This window comes from Carassius carassius, chromosome 33, assembly GCF_963082965.1.
Source record: "Carassius carassius chromosome 33, fCarCar2.1, whole genome shotgun sequence".
Lineage (NCBI taxonomy): Eukaryota > Metazoa > Chordata > Actinopteri > Cypriniformes > Cyprinidae > Carassius > Carassius carassius.
The window spans coordinates 13,518,721-13,539,469 of record NC_081787.1 but is presented as its reverse complement, the minus strand read 5'-3'; the positions used below and the strand labels follow the sequence as shown (position 1 = coordinate 13,539,469).

Sequence of the window (20,749 nt, the reverse complement as noted above, 5' to 3'; positions counted from 1 at the left end):
TGGAATGACAGTAATGCAATGACAGCATCATATTTCTCTCTTTTTATCAAGTTATGTTGAGGCATGTTGAGGTTTGAGGCAGAGTCGTGTTTCCTTTGGCAGCTATTGGGACTTGATCACTGATTTTTGCTTCTTATACAGATGGCTTACTATCTTAGTTTGGTGTAATGTAAACCCTCTTGCAACACTTTTTTTTTTTTTTTGGCTGAAAGGAAAAAGGTCACCTATTGGTTCCACTGTTTACTTAAAATGCATCTCAAGATGTCTCAAGTTTGGGGTCAGTAAAATTTCTTTGAGGAAATGAATGATTTTAGTGAGCGACCAGAGTGACAGTAAAGACTTGCATTGTCACTACAAATATTTTAAGTAAACTGTTCTTAAAAACTTTCAAGTAGACAAAGAGACAGCAAATTAGAATGATTTCTAAAGGATGCTGTGACACTGGAGTAATGGCTGCTGAAATTTCAGTTTTGCCATCACAGGAATAAATGTAATTTGACAAACTTTTGAACCGTACTTAATATATATACATACTACTTTCTTTTGGCAGTGATATGTGCATTTTAATAACACTACGAAGCATGCATTCTGCCCTATAACCTCAGTTCACCTCTGTTTGAACTTTCTCATTGCCATTTCTCAGTTAATGCATTCTGTTTTCACAACACACTTTGCAGGAAGGTGCAAAAGTTCCCAGTAATGTCCTAAGTGACAGTAAGAATGCAGATGTGAAGGGTTTAAAATTACCACCATCAACTCGACCCTTATCTTAAATTAAATGCCTTTGCTATATAGGGATAAAGTAAGAGAGCCTTATTGCATTGTGAGAGACGCTAACATGCAATTGATATAATGCCATATAATTTGTTAGACCTGACCTGTTTAGCACCTCCTGCTTACTAACACAGTAACCTAAACCATTCTATTAGAGATGCTGGTTAATAACAGCCATGTGTAAAAGGGCGATGCAACATTAGAAGAGATGTGCGACTAAAAAGCAATGACTCACATTTCTAGCAGAGAATTGCTTCACTGCTCTGAGCATGTTTATGAGTACTTAAATGATCACTTACCGGACATTTTGTTTATTTTAAGCTTAACCAAATAAAAAAATTAGATTCCCACCCCCCTAGTGTATGTCACGACTCACCATGTTAATCTTAGTTCCCCGTTGAACAGAATAAACCACATTAACAGAATATATGGAATCAAATAAAACTAGACATTTAGTTAAAAGATCTAAACTGATTTATTAACTGCATTTGAAGCGGAGTACAACATGACTCTTGCAGTCATTTACATTCCAGTAGGCGCTTAAATAGTTTTTTTTTTTTTTTTTGTCCAACTCGTCTGTATTTGTTTTAGGAACAGATGCACAGTCACAGAAAGAACAAGGAAAGAAAACCAGCATCGAACAAACCCTGTCTCATTGTGACAGGACATCCCAGGTCCTTTCAGGAACAGGACTTTCTTTGTTGTGTTGGATCCTCATGACTGAGAGGCTTGAGAAGTAGTGCAAGTGACATCACTTTACTGTTCTTCATATTAGACGGCTCAGTTGTAACCTCTTTCAAAGATTCTGATTATGCTTTAACATTAGCCTCAAAGAAATTTAAACTACTAAGAAATGAGGCCAGAAGAGTCCTCTCGGCCACGTGCTGGTGTTCTGTGTGATTTTAGGTGTAATGCACAGTGAGAGTCTTCATTAAGCAGTAATACATGATCTCAGAGAGGCATCAGTCTGGAGGTATGTGACATGATCTATATGTAACGCTCATTTTTCAAGGGTCTTTTCATCCGAACATGTCCTGGGATGCATAGGTTATGTAGAGGAAGCCATCAGGGTCTCTGAACTGTGAGTAAACTTCTCCCATGCTGGCTGACAAACAGGACACATTCTTTCCTGAGATCAGTAGGTACAGAGCTTGAGATGCCTCTAGCTCTATCTTACTTCTGAAAAAGAAAGAGCGAGACAGGATATTAGCATTACTGAAAATAATGGCTTGAATGTTCCTGAAACTTCAGGCGGTGCCTCATAAATTTATCCTGTGATTGAAGCAACGTGCCACAGCAGCACAGGTCTGATTCACTGTTCATACAACACACATTCACACGGACTCGAGAAAACAAGTAATGACTCATTGTCTTTTGAGCTGCAAAATCTGACACATTCAGCTAAAACGGCATCATATAATTTAGAAAGAGAGAGGGTCCACACCTGAGCAGACTGAGGAACTGCCCTAATGTCAGCTCATGTGGGACAAGAAATTTGGTTTTGTCCAGTAGGGAAAGCTTTTTCTCTCGAAGATATCGCTCCACGATTACCTAAAATACAAAACAGAATTTCAGTAGTGAAAAAAGCTGTTGTTTCATTTTTTATTTCATATTTGAAAAAGGTATCTTACCGGTAATTTGTTGGGGAACTTAGACCGAATAGTGCAGACTTCATCTTTTCTTGTTGCTGCAATTGGAACAACAATAAAAAAAAAAATAGAAAATTGCTTTACTTAAATATAAAAAAAAGTGTAGAAATCTTTTCCTGTTGTTGCATTTTTCTCAGATATTCTGAAGAGCTTTATATATAGCATTTATTTTACTTTAAAAATAAAATAGAATTAAATATTTCTCCAACAATCTAAATCAAGGGACAAAATAGATGAGTCGGTGAGTTTTATGTTGATGTCATGACCTACCCAGGCACTTCCTTTGCTTGAAAGGCATCATCTCCATGGATTTCTCGTAGGGAGGCATTCTGGCTGGAGTTTATCGAGGCTGGAGACTTGCACGATGCTGAGGTACGAGGAGGCTGTGCCTGGGCTGACGAAGAACCCACGGGTGGAGGTCGTCTCAAATGCCTCGGGGCTCGGCCTTTATACTGGTCTGACTGTGTGTGTGTGTGTGTGTGTGTGTGTGTGTGTGTGTGTGTAGGGGGAGGACAGTCTGAGGTGTGAAAAAATGAGAAGTACTTGCGCTAATTAAAGACCTAGCGATGATATTAGGATATTAACTGTTACATAAGCTCTTCAAAACCTTTTCAGAGCCACTCCCGTCTTCGCGCTCGATCAATAATGAACGGTCGCTGTAAATGAGCAGAACATTCACAGACACTGGTCATTTGAAGTTCAACTCCTTTTTTTAAAGAGGGCCATGACAGCTTAATTACGAATCATCCGTTTGTGTAACACTGCAGTGAACAACAGACGTGACAGACGTGAGAAACGGCGCTCCCTAAACTCAACTAACGGGACAAACACAAGCATGTGCTGCATATTCAAGAAGACCGTTTCTGCCTCAGGGTGTCGAACGTTTTGAAAGCATTCTTTGTACTGAAAAAGAGATGAAATCACAGAATTGTAGTCAAAAGTTAAAACAAGACTTTAAAACAAAACTCACAACTATATTCATGAATCATGTACAGACATCCAATGTAAAAGGTTACAAGAAAATAACATACAAACACTATACAGTAAAATATTTTATTTTCCAAAGAGGAGGTAACTTGGTTAGTTTTGGACCGACACAAGGGTGAGTAAATGATGACAGAATGTGCATTTTTGGGTGAACTATCCCTTGTGCTGTGAAGAGAGAACTGAAGATGAACACCGAGCCGAGCCAGATAACGAACAAAACATTGACTCATTCACGAGTCAAGAACCGTTTCTGTCAGACGCGTCCGATTTGTGAACCGAGGAGCTGATGATACATGTGTGATTCAGCGTGAAGCAGACCAACACACAGGGCGTCTGAACCGAACTGAATCTTTTGGTGATTGATTCTGAACTGATTCTGTGCTAGTGTTATGAGCGCGGGTAAACCGAAGGCTTGAATCAAGGGCAATCATCGCAAATGACGCCATTATACGTTGAGCGCAAAAGAACCGGTGAACCGTTTTCTTCAACCAGTTTATTGAATCGAACTGTCCGAAAGAACTACTGGTGATCCGAAAACCGATGGAATCGGTTCTTCACTCGTAAACGAGTCAGTCTATTGTTCGTTATCTGGCTCGGCTCGGTGTTCATCTTCAGTTCTCTCTTCACAGCAGTTCAGTCAGTTTACTGTTTGAGTGCATGCATTACTCCGGGATATTGGTTTGTTTGAACTCAGAGGGAGTGTCAGCCACATAAAAAAAAGTTAACAGCTTAAGTCATTTGTGGATTAATGCGTATTAGAGATGCGAACCGTTTAAAACGATTCAGTTCGATTTGGTGAACTGAATGATTCGTTCGCGAACCGGATATCCAGACTGCTTTGTTTTGAACTCTCTCTCACAACAGACACGGAAGAGAAGACAATGCTGAATAAAGTCGTCGTTTTTGCTATTTTTGGACCAAAATGTATTTTCGATGCTTCAAAAAATTCTAACTGACCCTCTGATGTCACATGGACTACTTTGATGTTGTTTTTCTTACCTTTCTGGACATGGACAGTATACCGTTCACACAGCTTCAATGGAGGGACTGAGAGCTCTCGGACTAAATCTAAAATATCTTAAACGGTGTTCCAAAGATAAACGGAGGTCTTACGGGTTTGAAACAACATCAGAGTAAGTTATTAATTACATAAATTTGCTATCTGGGTGAACTAGCCCTTTAACCCCACTCTCAGTGAGGTCAAAGAGATGCAAAATAAACAGTGAACATTATGTGCCTGATGGACATTATATGAAATAATAACAAAGCCAAAATAGGGTCTGACATAGGCTATTACTTTAAACGAAACTTTTTAAACATTTTACATCTCACTGGCTCACCAGTAGCCTATATATTTGTTGAATCACTGAGGGGTAAAAGTGTGTTCAAAGTGTTTAAACTTAACTATTTAAAAGTTAAACTGCGCTAAACCTTGACATTTCAAAACAGGTTAAAAAGTTAGGCTATTAATTTGAGATCTAAAGGTGTTCACATCAGTGCAATGCATGAAAAATATATTATGTAAATTATTAGTATTTTAAAAACAGAAAGTACATTTGGGAAAAAAGGATAAAAAACTGCAGTGGAAGAGAACTGCCAGAGTTTGAGGTTTCACATTTAGTTTTATGCTTACAGCAGGAAGTTTGCTTATGAATAGTCAAGATAGTTTTATTTTAGGGAAAAAGAACTGATATGCAGAAAATATTGTGCTATAGGCCAGTTTCATATATTTCGTTCAAACTTAAGATTACTCTTTCAGAGACAAATGAATCACAATAACTGTTTTATAATTAACAAATTGATTTTACATACATTATTCAATGTATCTTGTAAAAATGGGTCTTATATTATCTATTTATTTTAATTTGATGTTTTCATTTGTGATTTGGTTTCAGTATAAACTAAAATCTATAGCTATCCAACATGGACTGACATATATGGAACATCCAACCTATATTTGACTGTCTTCCTCCCCTCGTGTCAGAATGACAGGCGATTAAATGATTACTGATGGAGATCTTGTTTGTACAGGCGCAGGTTAGACAGCCAGATACTGTCACCTGCTGGTTAGAAGCAGTCTTTGTCGTTTGTGTCTGCAGTGGAAGTTCTCGTCGCATAGCAGCCGATACTGGAACCTGCTATTTGAAACCAACAAAACCAAGTGGATATTTGATCTTTTGGAAAAGTACACAAAGTAGGGTATTACACGTCATTAAAATAACTGCATACTCTTTTAAATCACAATCTGGGTCATCATTTTTTCTTTATTTGCGTATAGCTGAAAGTGTTAATATGTTGCAATCTAGAAAAAGGTACAAAAGTTTTATGCTTGATTAGTATAGAAATGGAGAGGGTGAATGATAATTCATTATGGTGGGAAAGAATGTTTGATAATGGTTTTTGTATATGCTTTTTTCTTCATCTTAATATTAAGATAACGCATTATTTTAATTTAGTATTTTTTTGTTGTATTATTTAAAATGTTATGTTGATTTTTCTTGTTAGATTGTGAATTGGTTTGGGTAGTTACTGGGGTAGGTCTTGATAGGGCTTATCCCTTTTCGAACAGGTTGATTATTATATTATTATGCTATTCATGTTTGTTTATTTATATGGATATTTCTTATGAATTGCTGTCATTTTTTTATTTTTTATTATAATTTTATGAATTGTTCGAAATAAAGATTAATTCAATTCAATTCAATAATCCAATATTTCTCTTAGTAGCGGTTCGTGAATGTTTTAGGTGAACGAATCATTCCATGAACTGACTCATTGCTTGCCTCCGTGTTCGAAAGAATGTTTCTAGTGAACGAATTCAAAGATTCAAATAGATTCGAGTCACTGGGGTGAATAAATAAAATCTGTTTTGTTAATTTGATCTAAACACAGTTCAAGTTTGTATTAAATATTAGGCAACAAGTCAGTCAGTTCATCGTAACAAATAGCAGATACACACATTCCGCGTCTTAAAAAAAGCTGGTCGAAAACTTCCCCGGCCAATCAGCAGCGAGCTTTCGCGTCTGACTCCTCCCCATTCATACTCTTTTTCTTCACTGCGATGCGCTGTGTGCAAGACTGTTGCATATGATTCAATCCACATCATCTTCATCATCATCATCATCCCGAATGATAGCTGACGTGATGGTTGAGGCATCTCAAAATGGTTAGGTGGAAAAGGATTTCTCTGGGGTGTAAAATTAAGACCTTAAAAGTCTGCCTTTGTTACATGTGACTCCGTGTGAAAGTTGAGTCGCCACCGCACTGCATTTTCGTGATACGTTGTTACGGACTCTGAATTTTAAGCGTCTGCCCCGGTGTTGCTCATGTCGCACAGCGCTCATGCTGCATAGCCGGTGCTCAGGTTAGCGGCGAGTAGTGATCCTCTCCGTTCACCGGCGACCACAGTGTTTGCCTCGAAACCGATTTTGCGCGCACAATGGTCGGACGCCGCGGTTGCGTGAATTCGCTATGGTCAGGGAGCGAGCGGGTTCGTATTGGAGAGCGACTGAAAGCCACTCTGGCCGGTATAATGGAGCTGGATCTTCTCAGAGGACGACAACTGGAGATGGTGGATGCGGTACTGGACATGAATGGAGCACCCGCTTACCAGGGGGAAGGACCGGAGAACACCGCCGAGGATGGTGCAGCAACCTCCCGCAGGCAACAGGTCAGTGGGGACGTGGGAAATTCCACAGGAACACAATGTTCCTTGTAATTTTAACTTTGATCTCCTCATGGAGGTGGAACCCTGCTGGTGGCACCTGCTAAACGTTTCGGTGACAGTGGCATCCAGTGGAGCTCAGGTTGCATGACCGAGACAGGACGCTGCCGTGTTTACATTTCACAATTGTACTCATCTTTTTCTAAAGCTTTTTAAGGTTGAGTTGGAGTGCACAGCTATTTTGGGCGACTGCATGCAATGCATGTTGATTGAGCCAATACAAAATAACTTCTATTCTGTCTCATGAAGAATATATAGGGGGAAGGGGGTAAGCTGTGTCGTTTTTAAGTTGGCCCCTGTGCAAGGAAAAGAACATCTAAATATGTCCAATTATATATTAAAAATGATGCTATCAAGTGAAATGAGAAAGAATCTACTAGAAAACTGAAATATTACTTAGAAGAAAAAAGTAATTGCTTCATGTTTGGGGTAAGTTGAATCATTGGACAACATGTGAACAATTTACATAAAAAAATGGACATAACCAATTTACTAAAATATTACTCTTATTCCTCAGTCTTATAGAAGCAGACAGAATAAAATGTTTTATATTTAGAATATTTGATAGTAATTCAACATTTTTGCAGTTGTGGCTATCAATTCCTTATTAATCGACACATACTTTCTGTATGTTGCACAGACAAGTAAGTTTGCTGTGGCAGGGCTCTTGAGCAGGTATGGAGGACTGATAACAGGAGCAGTGTGCTTGTGTAATGAGAGATCGGGGGGAAGTGTATGTGAGAGCTGACAAATAGAAGCACCATTGTGTGTTTTTATAAAATGGACAGTGTGCAAGTGAACTCAGGTGAAGCCACAAATATGAAATGTTTTTAATAGTGGCAAGTAGCTCATAATTGATATCTCATGTCCTTAATTTATTATAGGGCATTTATATAAATACCTTGGATCTCCTAGAACAAAGTGATGTAATTAGAACGTTTCTTTCATGGCATTAAAAATTGTTTTCGCAATTTCAAAAGGCTTTTAAAGGACACTTACAAGTAGCCATTCAGTCCAGCAAAATGTGTGCATGAGAAACAGCAATATGTATCATGAGACAAAAGTCTTAATCATCATCGGGCAATGTTGTTGCCTCTCCACCTACACGGCTTCCATTTGCATAAACACCACATGGAGTAATGTTTCTGTTGTCTGCATCACCGATATCACCTCTCCCCTGCTACCCACTAAGGGAGAGAGAGGATGGAGGGAAATGGACAGAAAGATTGAGAACGGGGGGGTGCCATGCACAGCAACTCTCACTACGATGGACTTCTGTGCAGTGGCTGAATGCAGCATCTGATTTCATAGCTAATATGCGTATAGTCTTTCATTTTACTGACGTTGATTTATTAGACTGTTACAATATATGATATGTTTTTCAGTCAAAGGGTTGATTGCTCTGATTCAGTGGCTGAAAAGCTGTCTTCCTGCTGCCTCCCTCAAGACTCACCTTGTTATTAAAATACAACATTAAGCGGTTTCCTGTGTCAGTGAGGGAATTGAATGAGTAATTCCTCCCTCGATGGAACCAATGGCCAGACTGGATATTCACCATTATTTTATGTCCATTTGGATCATTAGCCTCATATAATGTAGTTTCCATGTGCCAGAGCACTCCTTTATGAATTGATCGGTAGCTGTAAAATGGCCAAGTGCATCCTGCATGAGACCCATATCAGGTTTCCCCATTGACCAAATGCTACTTCCAATTCCCTTCCCGGTTAAATGAAAAATTGTTTTTTTACTGTGTACCAGGTTAATGCAGATTCTATCTAGATGTATTCATGGGTGCATATGAACAAATCTGGACTTTAGAAGCAAATTATACATCTTTATGCACTAAAAATGAAACCGAAGTCCTCGACATGTCCTGGCTGGGATTTCTAAACTGCCTAAAATGTCCAGGTGTTGGCTTTTTATATTTGCTGAAGGTAATGACTGAAAAGTAGTTTGACCAGTAGCATGCAGGCATTGCACATAATCGACCAACTGTGACGTCCGAGAAGGTGGAATCTACAGAGAATGGTCAAAGCAATGCAAATATACATCGAATGTATGAGGACTGTAGAGAGAGCGTCATCACGAAAACAAAGCTAATTCAGAAATCCCGACCAGACGTATTGTCACTCTAGTAACACAGAAGTGTTTTTTTGTCAAATGCATGTGGAAGTGGCAATGCAAGTTCATATTCCACCAGCAAAGACAGAGTTAAAGTATTGCTGCTAAATCGGATGTGTGGGCGAGGAGAGGAGAAGGAGAGTGAGAAAGAGAAGGAGAGAGAGGGCAGGAAGAGACAGTTCTCTGAAGTGAAGTGGGGGAGGCAGTTAAATCCAGGAGTGGTGGTGGTTGGGTTCTCACATAAGAGATGCCTCCTTCATGCTGTTCGTCTCACTAGGCAACCCATCCCCTGTGCTCTATACTTTTCTTCAAAACTCTTTAGTATCTAGTCTCTTTATGTGCTATTTCTTGAGTTCTTCTCCTTTATGTCCTGCTCACTCTTTAATCTGAATGTTTTTTGTTCCATATATATTTTTAGAGTCCGATACAGGAATTGTGGGTAAACTGCTGAAGCAGAGATAAGCCTGGTCAAAGTCTCTTTCAATACCCATTATACCCCCGTCTTTTCTCCCTCTCTCCTTTGTTTCATCTTCTGCCTTTCTCCGCTCTCTGCTTATTAACAGCCCTCCCCCGACTTTTTTCATTTCGCCAATGCATCACCTGCTTTGTCTGTAAAAGTCTGACAGAAGGTTGATCGGACTTAACAGGATATGCACAATAGTCTCTTGGTTTGATGGGATTCCTCAGAAGTGCTGCAAAGGGAGATTCCTTACAATTGGGGGAGGTTGGGGATCACAAACAACTAACCCCAGTAAACACTTCACATAGATAAGAGATTCAAAACTTCTGAACTTTAAACAAAGCATTCCCTTGAAGGATCTCAGTTTATTAGTCCTTTAAAATCCTCTCAGAAAAGCAAGCTTAGACATCATAAAGTCACTGGCTAATGATGTGGCTTCCCCTTACAGGTGTGTAAATATATACATCACAGATACTTGACTTCTATACTGGTTTTAACATCAGTCTCTGGTGATCTGATCACAAGTGGTCAGCTGAGACAAATTGCTGTTTATATTAGGTTTTAACATGCGTTTCAAATGCACCTCCAGTAACCAGCTGTGATCGTATTTCGAGAAGATCTCTGAATTCAGGACCACATACACTCGCTACGTAAATGTGCTATTGCATGTTGATGGAGCACCAAAAGCACAAAATTAAATCTCATTTTAATTATGGACATTGTTTTGATGGGAATGCTTATTTTAGCTGAGTGAGCATATTAAATTAAATAAAATCCCCAAAATAAAAATATTTTTTACTCACCCTTGTCGTCCCAAATGTATGTGACATTCTTTTTTCAGGGTTCCATCAAAGCTAACACTTCTAAAACCACACAAAGTGAAAATGTCAGTAATCCATGTAAAACCAACTGATGAATCAATGTTTTCCGAAGCGAAACGATTGGTGTGTGAGAAAAATACCAATATTTTAAAAGTTTTAAACTATAAACCATATGATGTAGTGCTTCACAACACTCATGAACCCACTTAAGAGTTTTTCTTTTTGGGTGGAGAATCCCTTTAACTTAACATTTGTTTGTTTGGCACATGTGGCATGTTGATATCAGTTCATGTCTGCATATTCCAGATTTTTCAGTCGGATGGTTATTTTCTTCTAGAATGTTTCTTAAAAATCAATTGACAGCTGGGTAGGCGGTCCTTAGCTGCTGCCTAAGATGCATCGTGATGGATTAGTGTTGAGCTACAAATGCAATGCATTCACATGCATCATGATCATATGTTAATACCAGGTGTGAACGAGGTCTTCCTCCATCTGTTTCAGAGTCTGTCCCCTGCAAACCCTGATCTGTCTTGCCTTGGCACTGCAGGAGAGGGGATAAGCTCACGCTGGTCTACACTGTCCTGGGACATCCCATCTGATCTGCTGTCCTCTCCCACTCCAGACTTCCCTAGCACCACACCGCTTGACTGCGACTCTAGACCCAGCTCAGGTGCTTATACTCAAAATACCTTAATAATAAACCTTTGATGCTTTGTAAAAAGTAGTTCAGAATGTCTGTGTGAATACTTCAGTCTGTAGCAAAGGGCAATGAAATATGTTGCATCGAGGTGCATCTCTAAAGCTCTTTTGATTCACAAAGTACGAATTGTGTGATTAATCATTGTTCCACAGTATTGTTTGTTTCCCTTTTTTAGTATTTGGCACATGGAGCATTATATAATTATTTAGTCACAGTTGGTTATTCTTGGTATTGTGTGTTATTCAGTAGTGTTGGTCAAAACTGGTATAAAATATGAGTAATCTGACACATGAATGCTGACTTGGGAAAATTAAAGACACCCAAATGACAAGATTGAACCTTTTTGGATAAACTATGTAGAGGTTCCTCAGTCATTGAAACTATGTGAAATATCTAAATCAAAAGATATTTATCCTTTAAGCCCTCCCCGAGGAATGAGCCCTGCATAAAAATAGTAATACATTTCACACAAGTGCATGACTCACAGTTTGGATGGCTTGAGGCTCTGTTTGAAACAAATGATTCAGTCTTGACATTTCAACTTCACATGACACCTAGGTTTTATGTTTTTGGCAGTTCTTTTTACTTTGGCAAACATTAACCCTAGCTTTTTATGGCACTCCCATCTTTTATATCATGTGTCACCCCTGAAGCACTGCTCCCCTTAACAATCTGTCATTCTCTTGTCCACAGGTTTTTACTCGGTCAGTGGGAGTTCTCTGTCAGACTCTTGTTACTCCGTATCCAGCGAGGCTCCTGGGGGGTCAGTGAAAGTCAGTTGTAGGCCTCGCTCACTCGATCATAGTGCCACTCACTGGAGCGAGGCTGAATCTCAAAGTACGGAGTGTCCTGGGGGCACAGTGGAAAAACAAGAAAGAAGGCCCTTTTCTACTGGTATGACTTGTGATCTTAAAAAAAATATAAAAAATAAAAAACTTTGCCCATTTATACAAACAAAAATAGTTAGAAGTAATTCTACATGATGGTAGTATTTCTTTGTACATTTGCATTTTTTTTATTAATTAAATAATAAATCATACTTTAAAAATCCTGTAAAATAGTAATGAGCATTTAATGACAATCCCTGTTTGGCTAATATTAGGAATGAAAAACAAAGTACAAATAAAAGTAAAATGTCCATATGCATAATTATTATTTACAATACCGGTAATAATAATTTAGTTGGGAATGTCCAAAAAAACATTTTTTTTAAATTTTAATGCAAAATAAATATTCCCATAATATTTATGCAATGTTTTAAAGGGTTCACCCAAAATGAAAATTATGTCATTAATGACTCACCCTCATGTCATTCCAAACCCGTAAGACCTCCGTTCATCTTCAGAACATTTAATATTTAAGATATTTTAGTTTTATTCCGAGAGCTCCAGAAAGGTAAGAAAAACATCATCAAAGTAGTCCATGTGACATCAGAGGGTCAGTTAGAATTTGTTGAAGCATCGAAAATACATTTTGGTACTAACCCTTTAAAGGGCTCATATGATGCGATTCAGACGAGAGTTTTGGTCAGTGTAGAGTAGCACTTGTTTGTTGTTTCTCCGATCACAAATGCAGAAATGGTTTTATGTTTAAGAGGCGCAATGCAACAAAATGTATATAAAGAAGGTATAATTCTTAATAATCAGTAATTATGTCCTATTATTTATGCTATCCTAGTAATTATGCTGCAAATGCCTCGTTTAGAATAGGTTTTATTTGTTTTGTCTCGTTACACTGGGACACGTCATCACAGTATGGTAAGGGGCATAACATTTCCATCACATGGTACTCAGCCAATCACAATGCACTGAATAGCTGGCCAATCAGAGCACACCTCTCTTTTCAGAAGGATGAGCTTTGTAAAAATAGACATTTCAGAAAGCATAGTAGGAGAAACAATTATGTACAGTATGTGGAAAATGTTTTTTTTTAACCTTAAACCGCATAAACATATTTTATTACACAATTTCTTTTCTTTTTTAGCAACATCAAATGACCCCTTTAAAAAAGTATTATTAAAGAAAATAATACATTTTGTAATAATTTTGTGATTTTGATTTTATGCTTTTTTTCTAATTAAAATCATTACATAATTTATTGTGTACTAACTAAGAAGAATGTAAATAACATTACAAAGTTTTTGTTGTTATTTATGAACAGGGGACCTTGAGTTCAAGAGCCTCATGTTCCTGACAGACCTTTGTTCCAATTTGGGAGGCATTCACCCAGGCACTCTTTTACCCTCTTCCAACTCCAGTCCACAGCTTCAGCTGGACCCTAGATTTTGCTCTGTCCTAGTTTCTCGGAAGACAAAAGACGTGTACCCTTATCCTAGTCCACTTCATGCTGTGGCCCTACAGAGCCCTCTGTTCACCAACTGCCAGGAACCTTCCCCCACACGCCTCTCCCCCAGTCCAGAGAGCGAGCAGCCTGTGGAGCCAGGGCTTGAGCAACCTCTTGTGAAGGGCCAACTCCCAGCTTCTCCTTCCTTTACTCAGCTGGAGCAATACATCAACAGATTAGTCCATCAGCATCACTGCAGGGTGGCTGCTGAAACTTCCAGTCGTGGAGCCCAAATAAACATTCCAGGTGCTGGTTTTGAGGGACTTCACCTAAGAAGTGCTTCCTCCTCCAGCATGTCTGGAGGAAGTATTACTCCTTGTAAGTCTATCCTGGGCAATTCAGCGAGAGTTAGCCTCAGCAGTATTGGTAAACGCACAAGTAGAAATTCTATCAACCTTGGAAACTTACCCTCAGTGACAGGGGAGGACTTCAACATCAGCTTCCACTTAAATCTTAATTTGAACCTGAATCCAAATCTGAACAAGACTTTGAGTTTTGATGGTAAAAATGTGAAAGATGAGGTATCAGGATCGTGTGGGCATCTCTCCACCGGTATAGTCACTCCAACTGCTTCCCCTTCCTCTTCGACGTCTACCATCACCAGCACTCCAAACTGGAGCAGGAGACCAAGGATCTCCACCTGCCCTTCCTCTGTGAACAATCGAGGGTCTCTGGAGATAACTGGAAAAAACTTTGGGCAAATGGGATTCTCCAAGTCACTAGACTGGAGTGGAGTCTCTAGGGAAGAGGCAGAGGGTTGTCCTCCAACCAAAGCTTTAAACAGCCCTCCCAAACTTAACGAGGACTCTGCAGTTGTATGTGAAATCTCTCATGTATCTGGCCTCCCAAGATCTGTAGTTCTTGGCTTGATGGAAGAGGGGGTGGAGTTGGATGCTGATTGTTTTAGGAGTGTAAGAGAAAGAGGTGTTGGATCTGCTTCTCCAAGTAACATTCCTATACAGCACTCCTCCCAGTCATCATTTCAGCACCCATTTGGATTAGATCGAACTAATCTAACACCACCATCATCCACCTGGGCAGGTGCAGGCACTGGACAGGATTACATATCTCAACAGCATCGCCTACAAGTCTCACACTCGGATTGTCATTCGTCACTGACATCACAGTCAGATAGCCCTCATTCTGACAATTCTGGTCCCACGCCCACTCTTTCTTCTCCCATTCTGCATTTTCCACATAATCAATCAGACTCTGCCTCCTCTCCAGGCTCCTCCCACACCAGAGTCCACTCGCCTCCTCGGCTACTTTCAAATTCACCCTTCACTCCTGCTCAGCTTTCAGTATTTCGGCGTGACTCCCCATCTCAGTGCTCTCTTCCACGCTTTCACCCATGTAGTTCCCCACTGGAGGGTCCCATTCGGCCTCGTGGAGGTTCCCTCAGGCAGAACGCAGGGGCTGGGTGGAGGCCTCAAGATAGAGGGTGGAGGAGGGGTGGTGATGGAGAAAGGCTCTACCAGGGTAAACATGCCTCAAGAGAACTTATTCGAGCATCCACGGTTAGTAGCTATTCAGGCAGAGACTATGGCACTGGATGGGAGGATGAAATGAGCACTCAAACACCTAAAAAGGGTGGAAAGTTTTGGAAGGGGTTCGAAACACGATTTTGGGGACGAGAGGAGGACTACGATGAGAGAGATGAGAGAGCTGGAGGATTTGGATGGAAGCACACCTCGTTGAAAGAAACATCATCCAGTAGGCAAGATCAAAGAGTGAACAACTCGAAAAAGAAAGGTACGAGTTGGGACAGTCGGAGTTCTAGCCTCCGGTTGTCCAGGAGGGCATTATTTCGAAGCGAGTCTCAGGGAATACTTGAGCCATATTCTCAGAAATGGGAAAGCAATCAGTGGCGTTCCTCATTTGAGATCAGCCGTGCAGAACGGGGCTCTGAACGTGCTCGCAATCTTGTGAGAAAGGAGGAGAAACATCATTCTTCAACTGCCAGTCTTTTCCATCTCTCTCGCTCCCAGAGCCTGGAGGGAAGCAGTCACTCTCTTTCTCCTCTTTCGTCCCCATCGCTCTCGCCTCCCCCATCAGCTCCTCTCACCCGTTCCAGATCGTTCCGTGACCTTGGAAGGAAAATGTTTGGCTCTATGAGGTCCCTTAGTTTCAATAAAAATCACAAGTCGAAAAAAAAAGATTAGTATGAACAATTCAAAAAGGGAGAAACCAAGCTGCCAACTTTTCCAAACTTACAATTTTCTCTTTCTGCTTGTTTAGGTGCTTCTGCATGCCATGCCGTGTCTATGTGCATTCCTTATGGTCATAGTGGTTCTGGTGTTGTTTTTACTATGAACATATTATGCTTAAAAAAAAAAAAGCACTAAAGTATATGCTGACCAAATAAAAAAATATGTTGTTGAACTTAACGCTCAGGACTTTGATGAAAAAAAAAACAGAATTTGAAATGATTGTTAAAGACTTCATGTTTCAGCAATCAATAAAAGTGTTTCAAATTTAAAATGATCCTTATTGATTTGCTTGGCAATGAAGGAATATATTCCTCCTGCTGAGTGAAGTGTTTTTTGGTACAGTAGGATTACATGAGATCTCAAAAACTACTAAAATCTGCTGTCATAGACTTACCATAATCTTATTACAGCATTTCCATAATCACATTAGCATAATCCATTAATAATAGCTTTTGAACACTCAAATGGCAAATAAATTATGCATAGAGTTCTTTCAAAAATATTTATTAGGATGAACAAACAAAAAGCAAGAGAACACACAAAAAAAATACAGACCCACAGCTGGAAGAAAACGAATGCAAAACAGAAGCAGCTAGACAGTATGTTGACTATACAATACCAGAATACAATGCATTTTAAGTGCATTAAAATTCTTGCACAAGCTGCCATGTTGCACCAGATTTCAGCCACGCATTCAGTCCTGCTACTGGCCCTTCAACACCAGTAAATGCCATATGTAGCAAATTAGCCATGCCTTGAAGCAAAACATCCCACTTTCTTCGTGTTGCTGTCAGCTCAAGCTTAATTTAACGATGTATGTTCCTGCTGAGTCATGTATCTGTCTGTTTGGACCGATTTCTAGGTCTTCTCCTCTGTTAACTGGTCCTCCCCCTGTTTCTGCTTGCTGAACATGCCTTTGTACAGTGCCTTCTCTTTCTGGTAGTCTTGGCTGAGTCTCTCCTCCACTCGCTGCAGCTGTTTCTTTACATCAGGATCTGAGAAATGGAGAACAGGAATATATCAGTGTCTCATATCCAGTCAAATCACTGACATAGACTTTGAATGCAGATATGAAACAGTAGTTCAACTGAAGGCTGCAGAGTAGGGGTTTTTGATCTTAATAATTCTTAAGAAAATGGATGCATCTGCAAAATTTAATAAAATAAACATGCTGCATTACGTAATAGGCACCCATGCTGTATTCCCTTGAGAAAATTGTAGCCCTGGCAGAATAATATAATACTATTTATTAGACCAGTAGTTCCCAACCTTTATCTCAGGACTTTTTCTATGTCACATGCTTTCTGACACCACATTTAAATGTATGCACACGTACAGTTCATTTAATATGACGAGGCAACAGAAAAGCCTTTTAAACAAAAATAAGCTTGAAAAAATTAAAGTTCGGTGGAAAGTTTGGTTATTAACTTATCAAAATATCAGCCCAGATATTTTTATTGGTAACCCTGTGTTTGGCTTTTTAAGCAAGTAGTGTTATATCAAATAATAAGATTGCATTGTGAATATCATTGCACAATTTCAAACCTTTTAATCATGCTTTGAATTTTCCCTGATTCTGTGTGGCATTTAACCATGCTTATACAGGATTTTTTCTCAGTTAGACATTAGTTTATATCATAATAATGAAAATTTGTCAAACTGAATTCAACAAAATCAATTAGTTCCCCTAAACTCAACTTGGATACCCCGAGGAGAGCTCTGGTGCAGGTTGGCAAAAGATGATATATGCAAGAAAGGTGGGATGTGGTTTGTTTTTTACCATTAGGTTTTCCCCTGCTGGCCTGTATGAGGTAATGTCGAGCAGTCTGAGCATCACCCAGCTGTAATGAGGCCACTCCAGCTCTGTAGAGGGCCTTAATGTCAGCTGACCTCCATCTGAGCACTTTCAGACTGTACTCTAAAACACGGGCATAGTCCACCACCTGTCGCTGTAGCAAACATGCTGTGAAACACAGAAATATGTTAAGAGGAGAATGCTTTCCCAGATAAGATTTATAAACACTACCATTCAAAACTTTGCGGTCAGTAAGATTTTTGAAAGAAGTCTCTTATGCACACATAGAGTGTGAATTTATTTGGTCCAAAATACGGAAAAAAACTGAAATATTGCAAAATACTATTAACATTTCAAATACATTTTGAAAGGATATTTATTCCTGTGAAGGCAAAATTTTCAGCAGTCATTACTTCAGTCTTCATTGTCACATTGTCTAATATGGCGGTTTGCTGCTCAAGAAACATTTCTTATCATCATTAATGGTGAAAACAGTTGTGCTGCTTATTTTTGTATAAAAGTGTGATGTATTTTTCTGAGGAATATTTGATGAGTAGAAAGTTCAAAAGAACAGTATTTGAAATGGAAATCTTTTGAAAGATTATATAAATGCCTTACTGTCACTTTTGAGTCCTCGCTGAATACAAGTATAAAGTGTTGAATGGTAGAAGGTTAATGATAAAGCAAGATCTCTCCTGTTATGGGTTATCATGAGATCAAGGACAAAGTTCACACGATTTTGTTCCCCATTTCTTATTATGATTAATTTGCAATGGTAAAATTTTTAATGTGGTCAATATGATGAGGTGCCAGCAAAGTGTGAAAGCAAATAACAGGATCCTAGTTGTGGGGGTTAGATGATGGAGAAATAGATGGACACCTATGCTGAGATAGACAGAAATGGAGGTTTCAAACCAATAGGAAATGAAAGTGAAGTGTGGCCAAGTATAATGACCCATACTTTTTATATATCTTTTTATTTAATTCTATAAAAAAAAAGTTTTTAATATTAAAGCCACAGATGAGAGATTGCGCTGGCCAATGTATGAATGATGCTGCATGCACTGTGACAGAACCAAAATCAAAGTTTACAGTAACAGATGTGACTGTTAATGCGGTATTGACACTGACACAATCCATCGACACAGTGAAAACCAGAAGTGTCACTGGATGTGCCACTGAGCATAGTGGCATGTGTCAACGTCTTCCGTACATCAGATGCCATGTCTCTTAATGTTAATACTGCTACTGGAGAATAACTGATAATGCATGACCATACCTAGCCTAGCCTGCCCTGTAAAAAAACTATTTAGAAAAACATGCTTATAAATGCACAGAAAGTAGCTTTGGATAAAATGATTACATGTTAATGTTGTGCAATTCAGTACCAAAGCATTACTACCTCACACGGCCAAAGTACCTTGTTTGGAAGGAATACACACCTGCTAAATTGTTATAGCAGTCTACTTGAGTGCTCCTCAGCAGGTCCTCCTGGTCCTGGCTCAGTTTAGGCACCTGAGGCACAAACCCTTGCAGGGCAGAGTTCACCTCAGTGTCAAGGCCACGGAGAACGAGCAAAGCACGATGATAACGTCCGACAGCAGTGCGCACATTTTTCTCCCGGTAGAATGCATTCCCCTCCATCTTTAACCGAATGGCCTCCTGGAGCTGCGACTCCAAACGGGAACCAGATGATCCTCCAGTGTCTCCCAAACATGGCGATGCATCGGCCTCTGCCTCTGATCCATCCTCCCTTGCAGTAGGATCGAAAACCTGCCACACATAACCAATGCCACAAGAGTTGACAACACAAAACTACAGCACTATTAACTCTTAATGTAGCCACAGCTTCTGCACGAGGAGACCAGTATGTCAATTCATTATATGCTGGTTTTAGAAGATGTAGAAAGGTCTCCCATCCTGGTAATGCCAAACCAGTGTATCTGGTCTTCCAGTACGACCCCTCAGACCATCTCAACCAGACTGGGAGACAAACTAAGACCAGGAATACAACTGAGGCTGGTTTTCCCAACAGGACACTGATCACTTTCATCTTCATCCATGCCACTTTAAACGGTTACTAATAAATAATTCCAAAACATAATTTCAACGGTTTTGAACTGCGCCCAGCACAGCATGCAAGCAGCTTCGCCTAGCTTTTATCACTTATAAAAGGAAACAACCAGCCAAGTATATATATTTTTTTACCTTTTCGTCCATTGCGTTTTAAAGGTTTTAAAATGGTTGCTTAGGAGCCAGTTTAGTGAAGAAAATATTGTTGGGACGCTAAAGAAACAAATCTTTGACACTCTTCTTCGTGGTTTCTATGGTGTCAGCGTGGCATGTGGCGACACTCCCCCCTACCGGAGGAACCCTAATAGCGCAACAAAACAAATACTTCACATGTAACAAACAAGGACACACACACACACACACACACACACAACACACAAAAACAACAAAGAAACCACACGAATATATGTATATATACAAATTAAGTATTAAATTAAAATTATGTATGAACAATGTGAAATAGATTTATATAAGCATAATTTAATGAATAAACAAATAAATTAAAATGGAAAACACTGACAAGTACAGAAATGTTATTCCTCATAAATAGCTGGCTATAGCATTTCTTATATTGTTTCAGAAGTCTGTCACATTTTTTATTAGTTAAATAAAGAGATGTTATTGAGTATAATTTTAAAAGTTGGAAAAATGTCCCAAACAATACAAAAAATCCGATATGCCTTTCTACCTGGCCTTCAAATTTGATGTATCAAACGTCAGCTTTTCTTTTTATTTATTTTAAAAGCTGGTGGGTATAAAATATCTGTTGCATTTTTGGTGATTGCAAAGTGGGTAACGCAGTTAACAACAACCAGGATAAGGTTTGTTTTAGAGACATGATGGTTGACCCATTTTCAGCCAATGCAGCGCTGATCCACTGACCGAGTTACGTTTTAATGGGGCGTGGCTCTGCTTTTAACATGGAAAACACCCACTTTTACTGACATTTTTGATCAAATGTCAATTAAATATTTAAATCAGTTACACGCATATTTGATAATTTTTTTTTTTTTTTATAAAACCAGTTTATGTTGGATCTCTGTTATAGTTGCGCGTTTCGTCAATCGTGTGAGAGTGCGTCACAGAGCAGAG

General features: G+C 39.3%; 3 protein-coding genes across 3 annotated transcripts; 1 reads left to right on the top strand and 2 right to left on the bottom strand.

Moving 5' to 3' along the window:
* Window positions 1–1,131: 1,131 nt before the first annotated feature.
* Window positions 1,132–2,890, bottom strand: LOC132114241 (microtubule-associated proteins 1A/1B light chain 3C-like). Its single transcript, XM_059522348.1, has 4 exons — window positions 2,694–2,890; window positions 2,406–2,461; window positions 2,219–2,325; window positions 1,132–1,953 (listed from the first exon to the last, which is right to left on the bottom strand). Exons 1-4 carry the CDS (start codon window positions 2,749–2,751, stop codon window positions 1,794–1,796), a joined length of 381 nt encoding a protein of 126 aa, XP_059378331.1. The 5' UTR covers window positions 2,752–2,890; the 3' UTR covers window positions 1,132–1,793.
* Window positions 2,891–6,453: 3,563 nt separating this feature from the next.
* Window positions 6,454–16,060, top strand: LOC132113755 (uncharacterized). Its single transcript, XM_059521728.1, has 4 exons — window positions 6,454–7,080; window positions 11,038–11,206; window positions 11,930–12,130; window positions 13,397–16,060. Exons 1-4 carry the CDS (start codon window positions 6,850–6,852, stop codon window positions 15,739–15,741), a joined length of 2,946 nt encoding a protein of 981 aa, XP_059377711.1. The 5' UTR covers window positions 6,454–6,849; the 3' UTR covers window positions 15,742–16,060.
* Window positions 16,061–16,277: 217 nt separating this feature from the next.
* Window positions 16,278–19,963, bottom strand: LOC132113758 (tetratricopeptide repeat protein 9C-like). Its single transcript, XM_059521733.1, has 4 exons — window positions 19,793–19,963; window positions 19,027–19,357; window positions 17,570–17,752; window positions 16,278–16,784 (listed from the first exon to the last, which is right to left on the bottom strand). Exons 1-4 carry the CDS (start codon window positions 19,802–19,804, stop codon window positions 16,648–16,650), a joined length of 663 nt encoding a protein of 220 aa, XP_059377716.1. The 5' UTR covers window positions 19,805–19,963; the 3' UTR covers window positions 16,278–16,647.
* Window positions 19,964–20,749: the final 786 nt, after the last annotated feature.

Coding starts and splice junctions, on each gene's coding strand:
- LOC132114241 (XM_059522348.1), bottom strand. CDS start 2,751: ATGCCTCCCTACGAGAAATCCATGGAGATGATGCCTTTCAAGCAAAGG. Junction 2,462..2,693: donor CAAGCAAAGGAAGTGCCTGG/GTAGGTCATGAC, acceptor TTCCAATTGCAG/CAACAAGAAAAGATGAAGTC. Junction 2,326..2,405: donor AGTTCCCCAACAAATTACCG/GTAAGATACCTT, acceptor TTTGTATTTTAG/GTAATCGTGGAGCGATATCT.
- LOC132113755 (XM_059521728.1), top strand. CDS start 6,850: ATGGTCGGACGCCGCGGTTGCGTGAATTCGCTATGGTCAGGGAGCGAG. Junction 7,081..11,037: donor CAACCTCCCGCAGGCAACAG/GTCAGTGGGGAC, acceptor CATCTGTTTCAG/AGTCTGTCCCCTGCAAACCC. Junction 12,131..13,396: donor AAGAAGGCCCTTTTCTACTG/GTATGACTTGTG, acceptor ATTTATGAACAG/GGGACCTTGAGTTCAAGAGC.
- LOC132113758 (XM_059521733.1), bottom strand. Junction 17,753..19,026: donor CTGCTATAACAATTTAGCAG/GTGTGTATTCCT, acceptor TGTGTTTCACAG/CATGTTTGCTACAGCGACAG. Junction 16,785..17,569: donor CAGCAGGGGAAAACCTAATG/GTAAAAAACAAA, acceptor TCCATTTCTCAG/ATCCTGATGTAAAGAAACAG.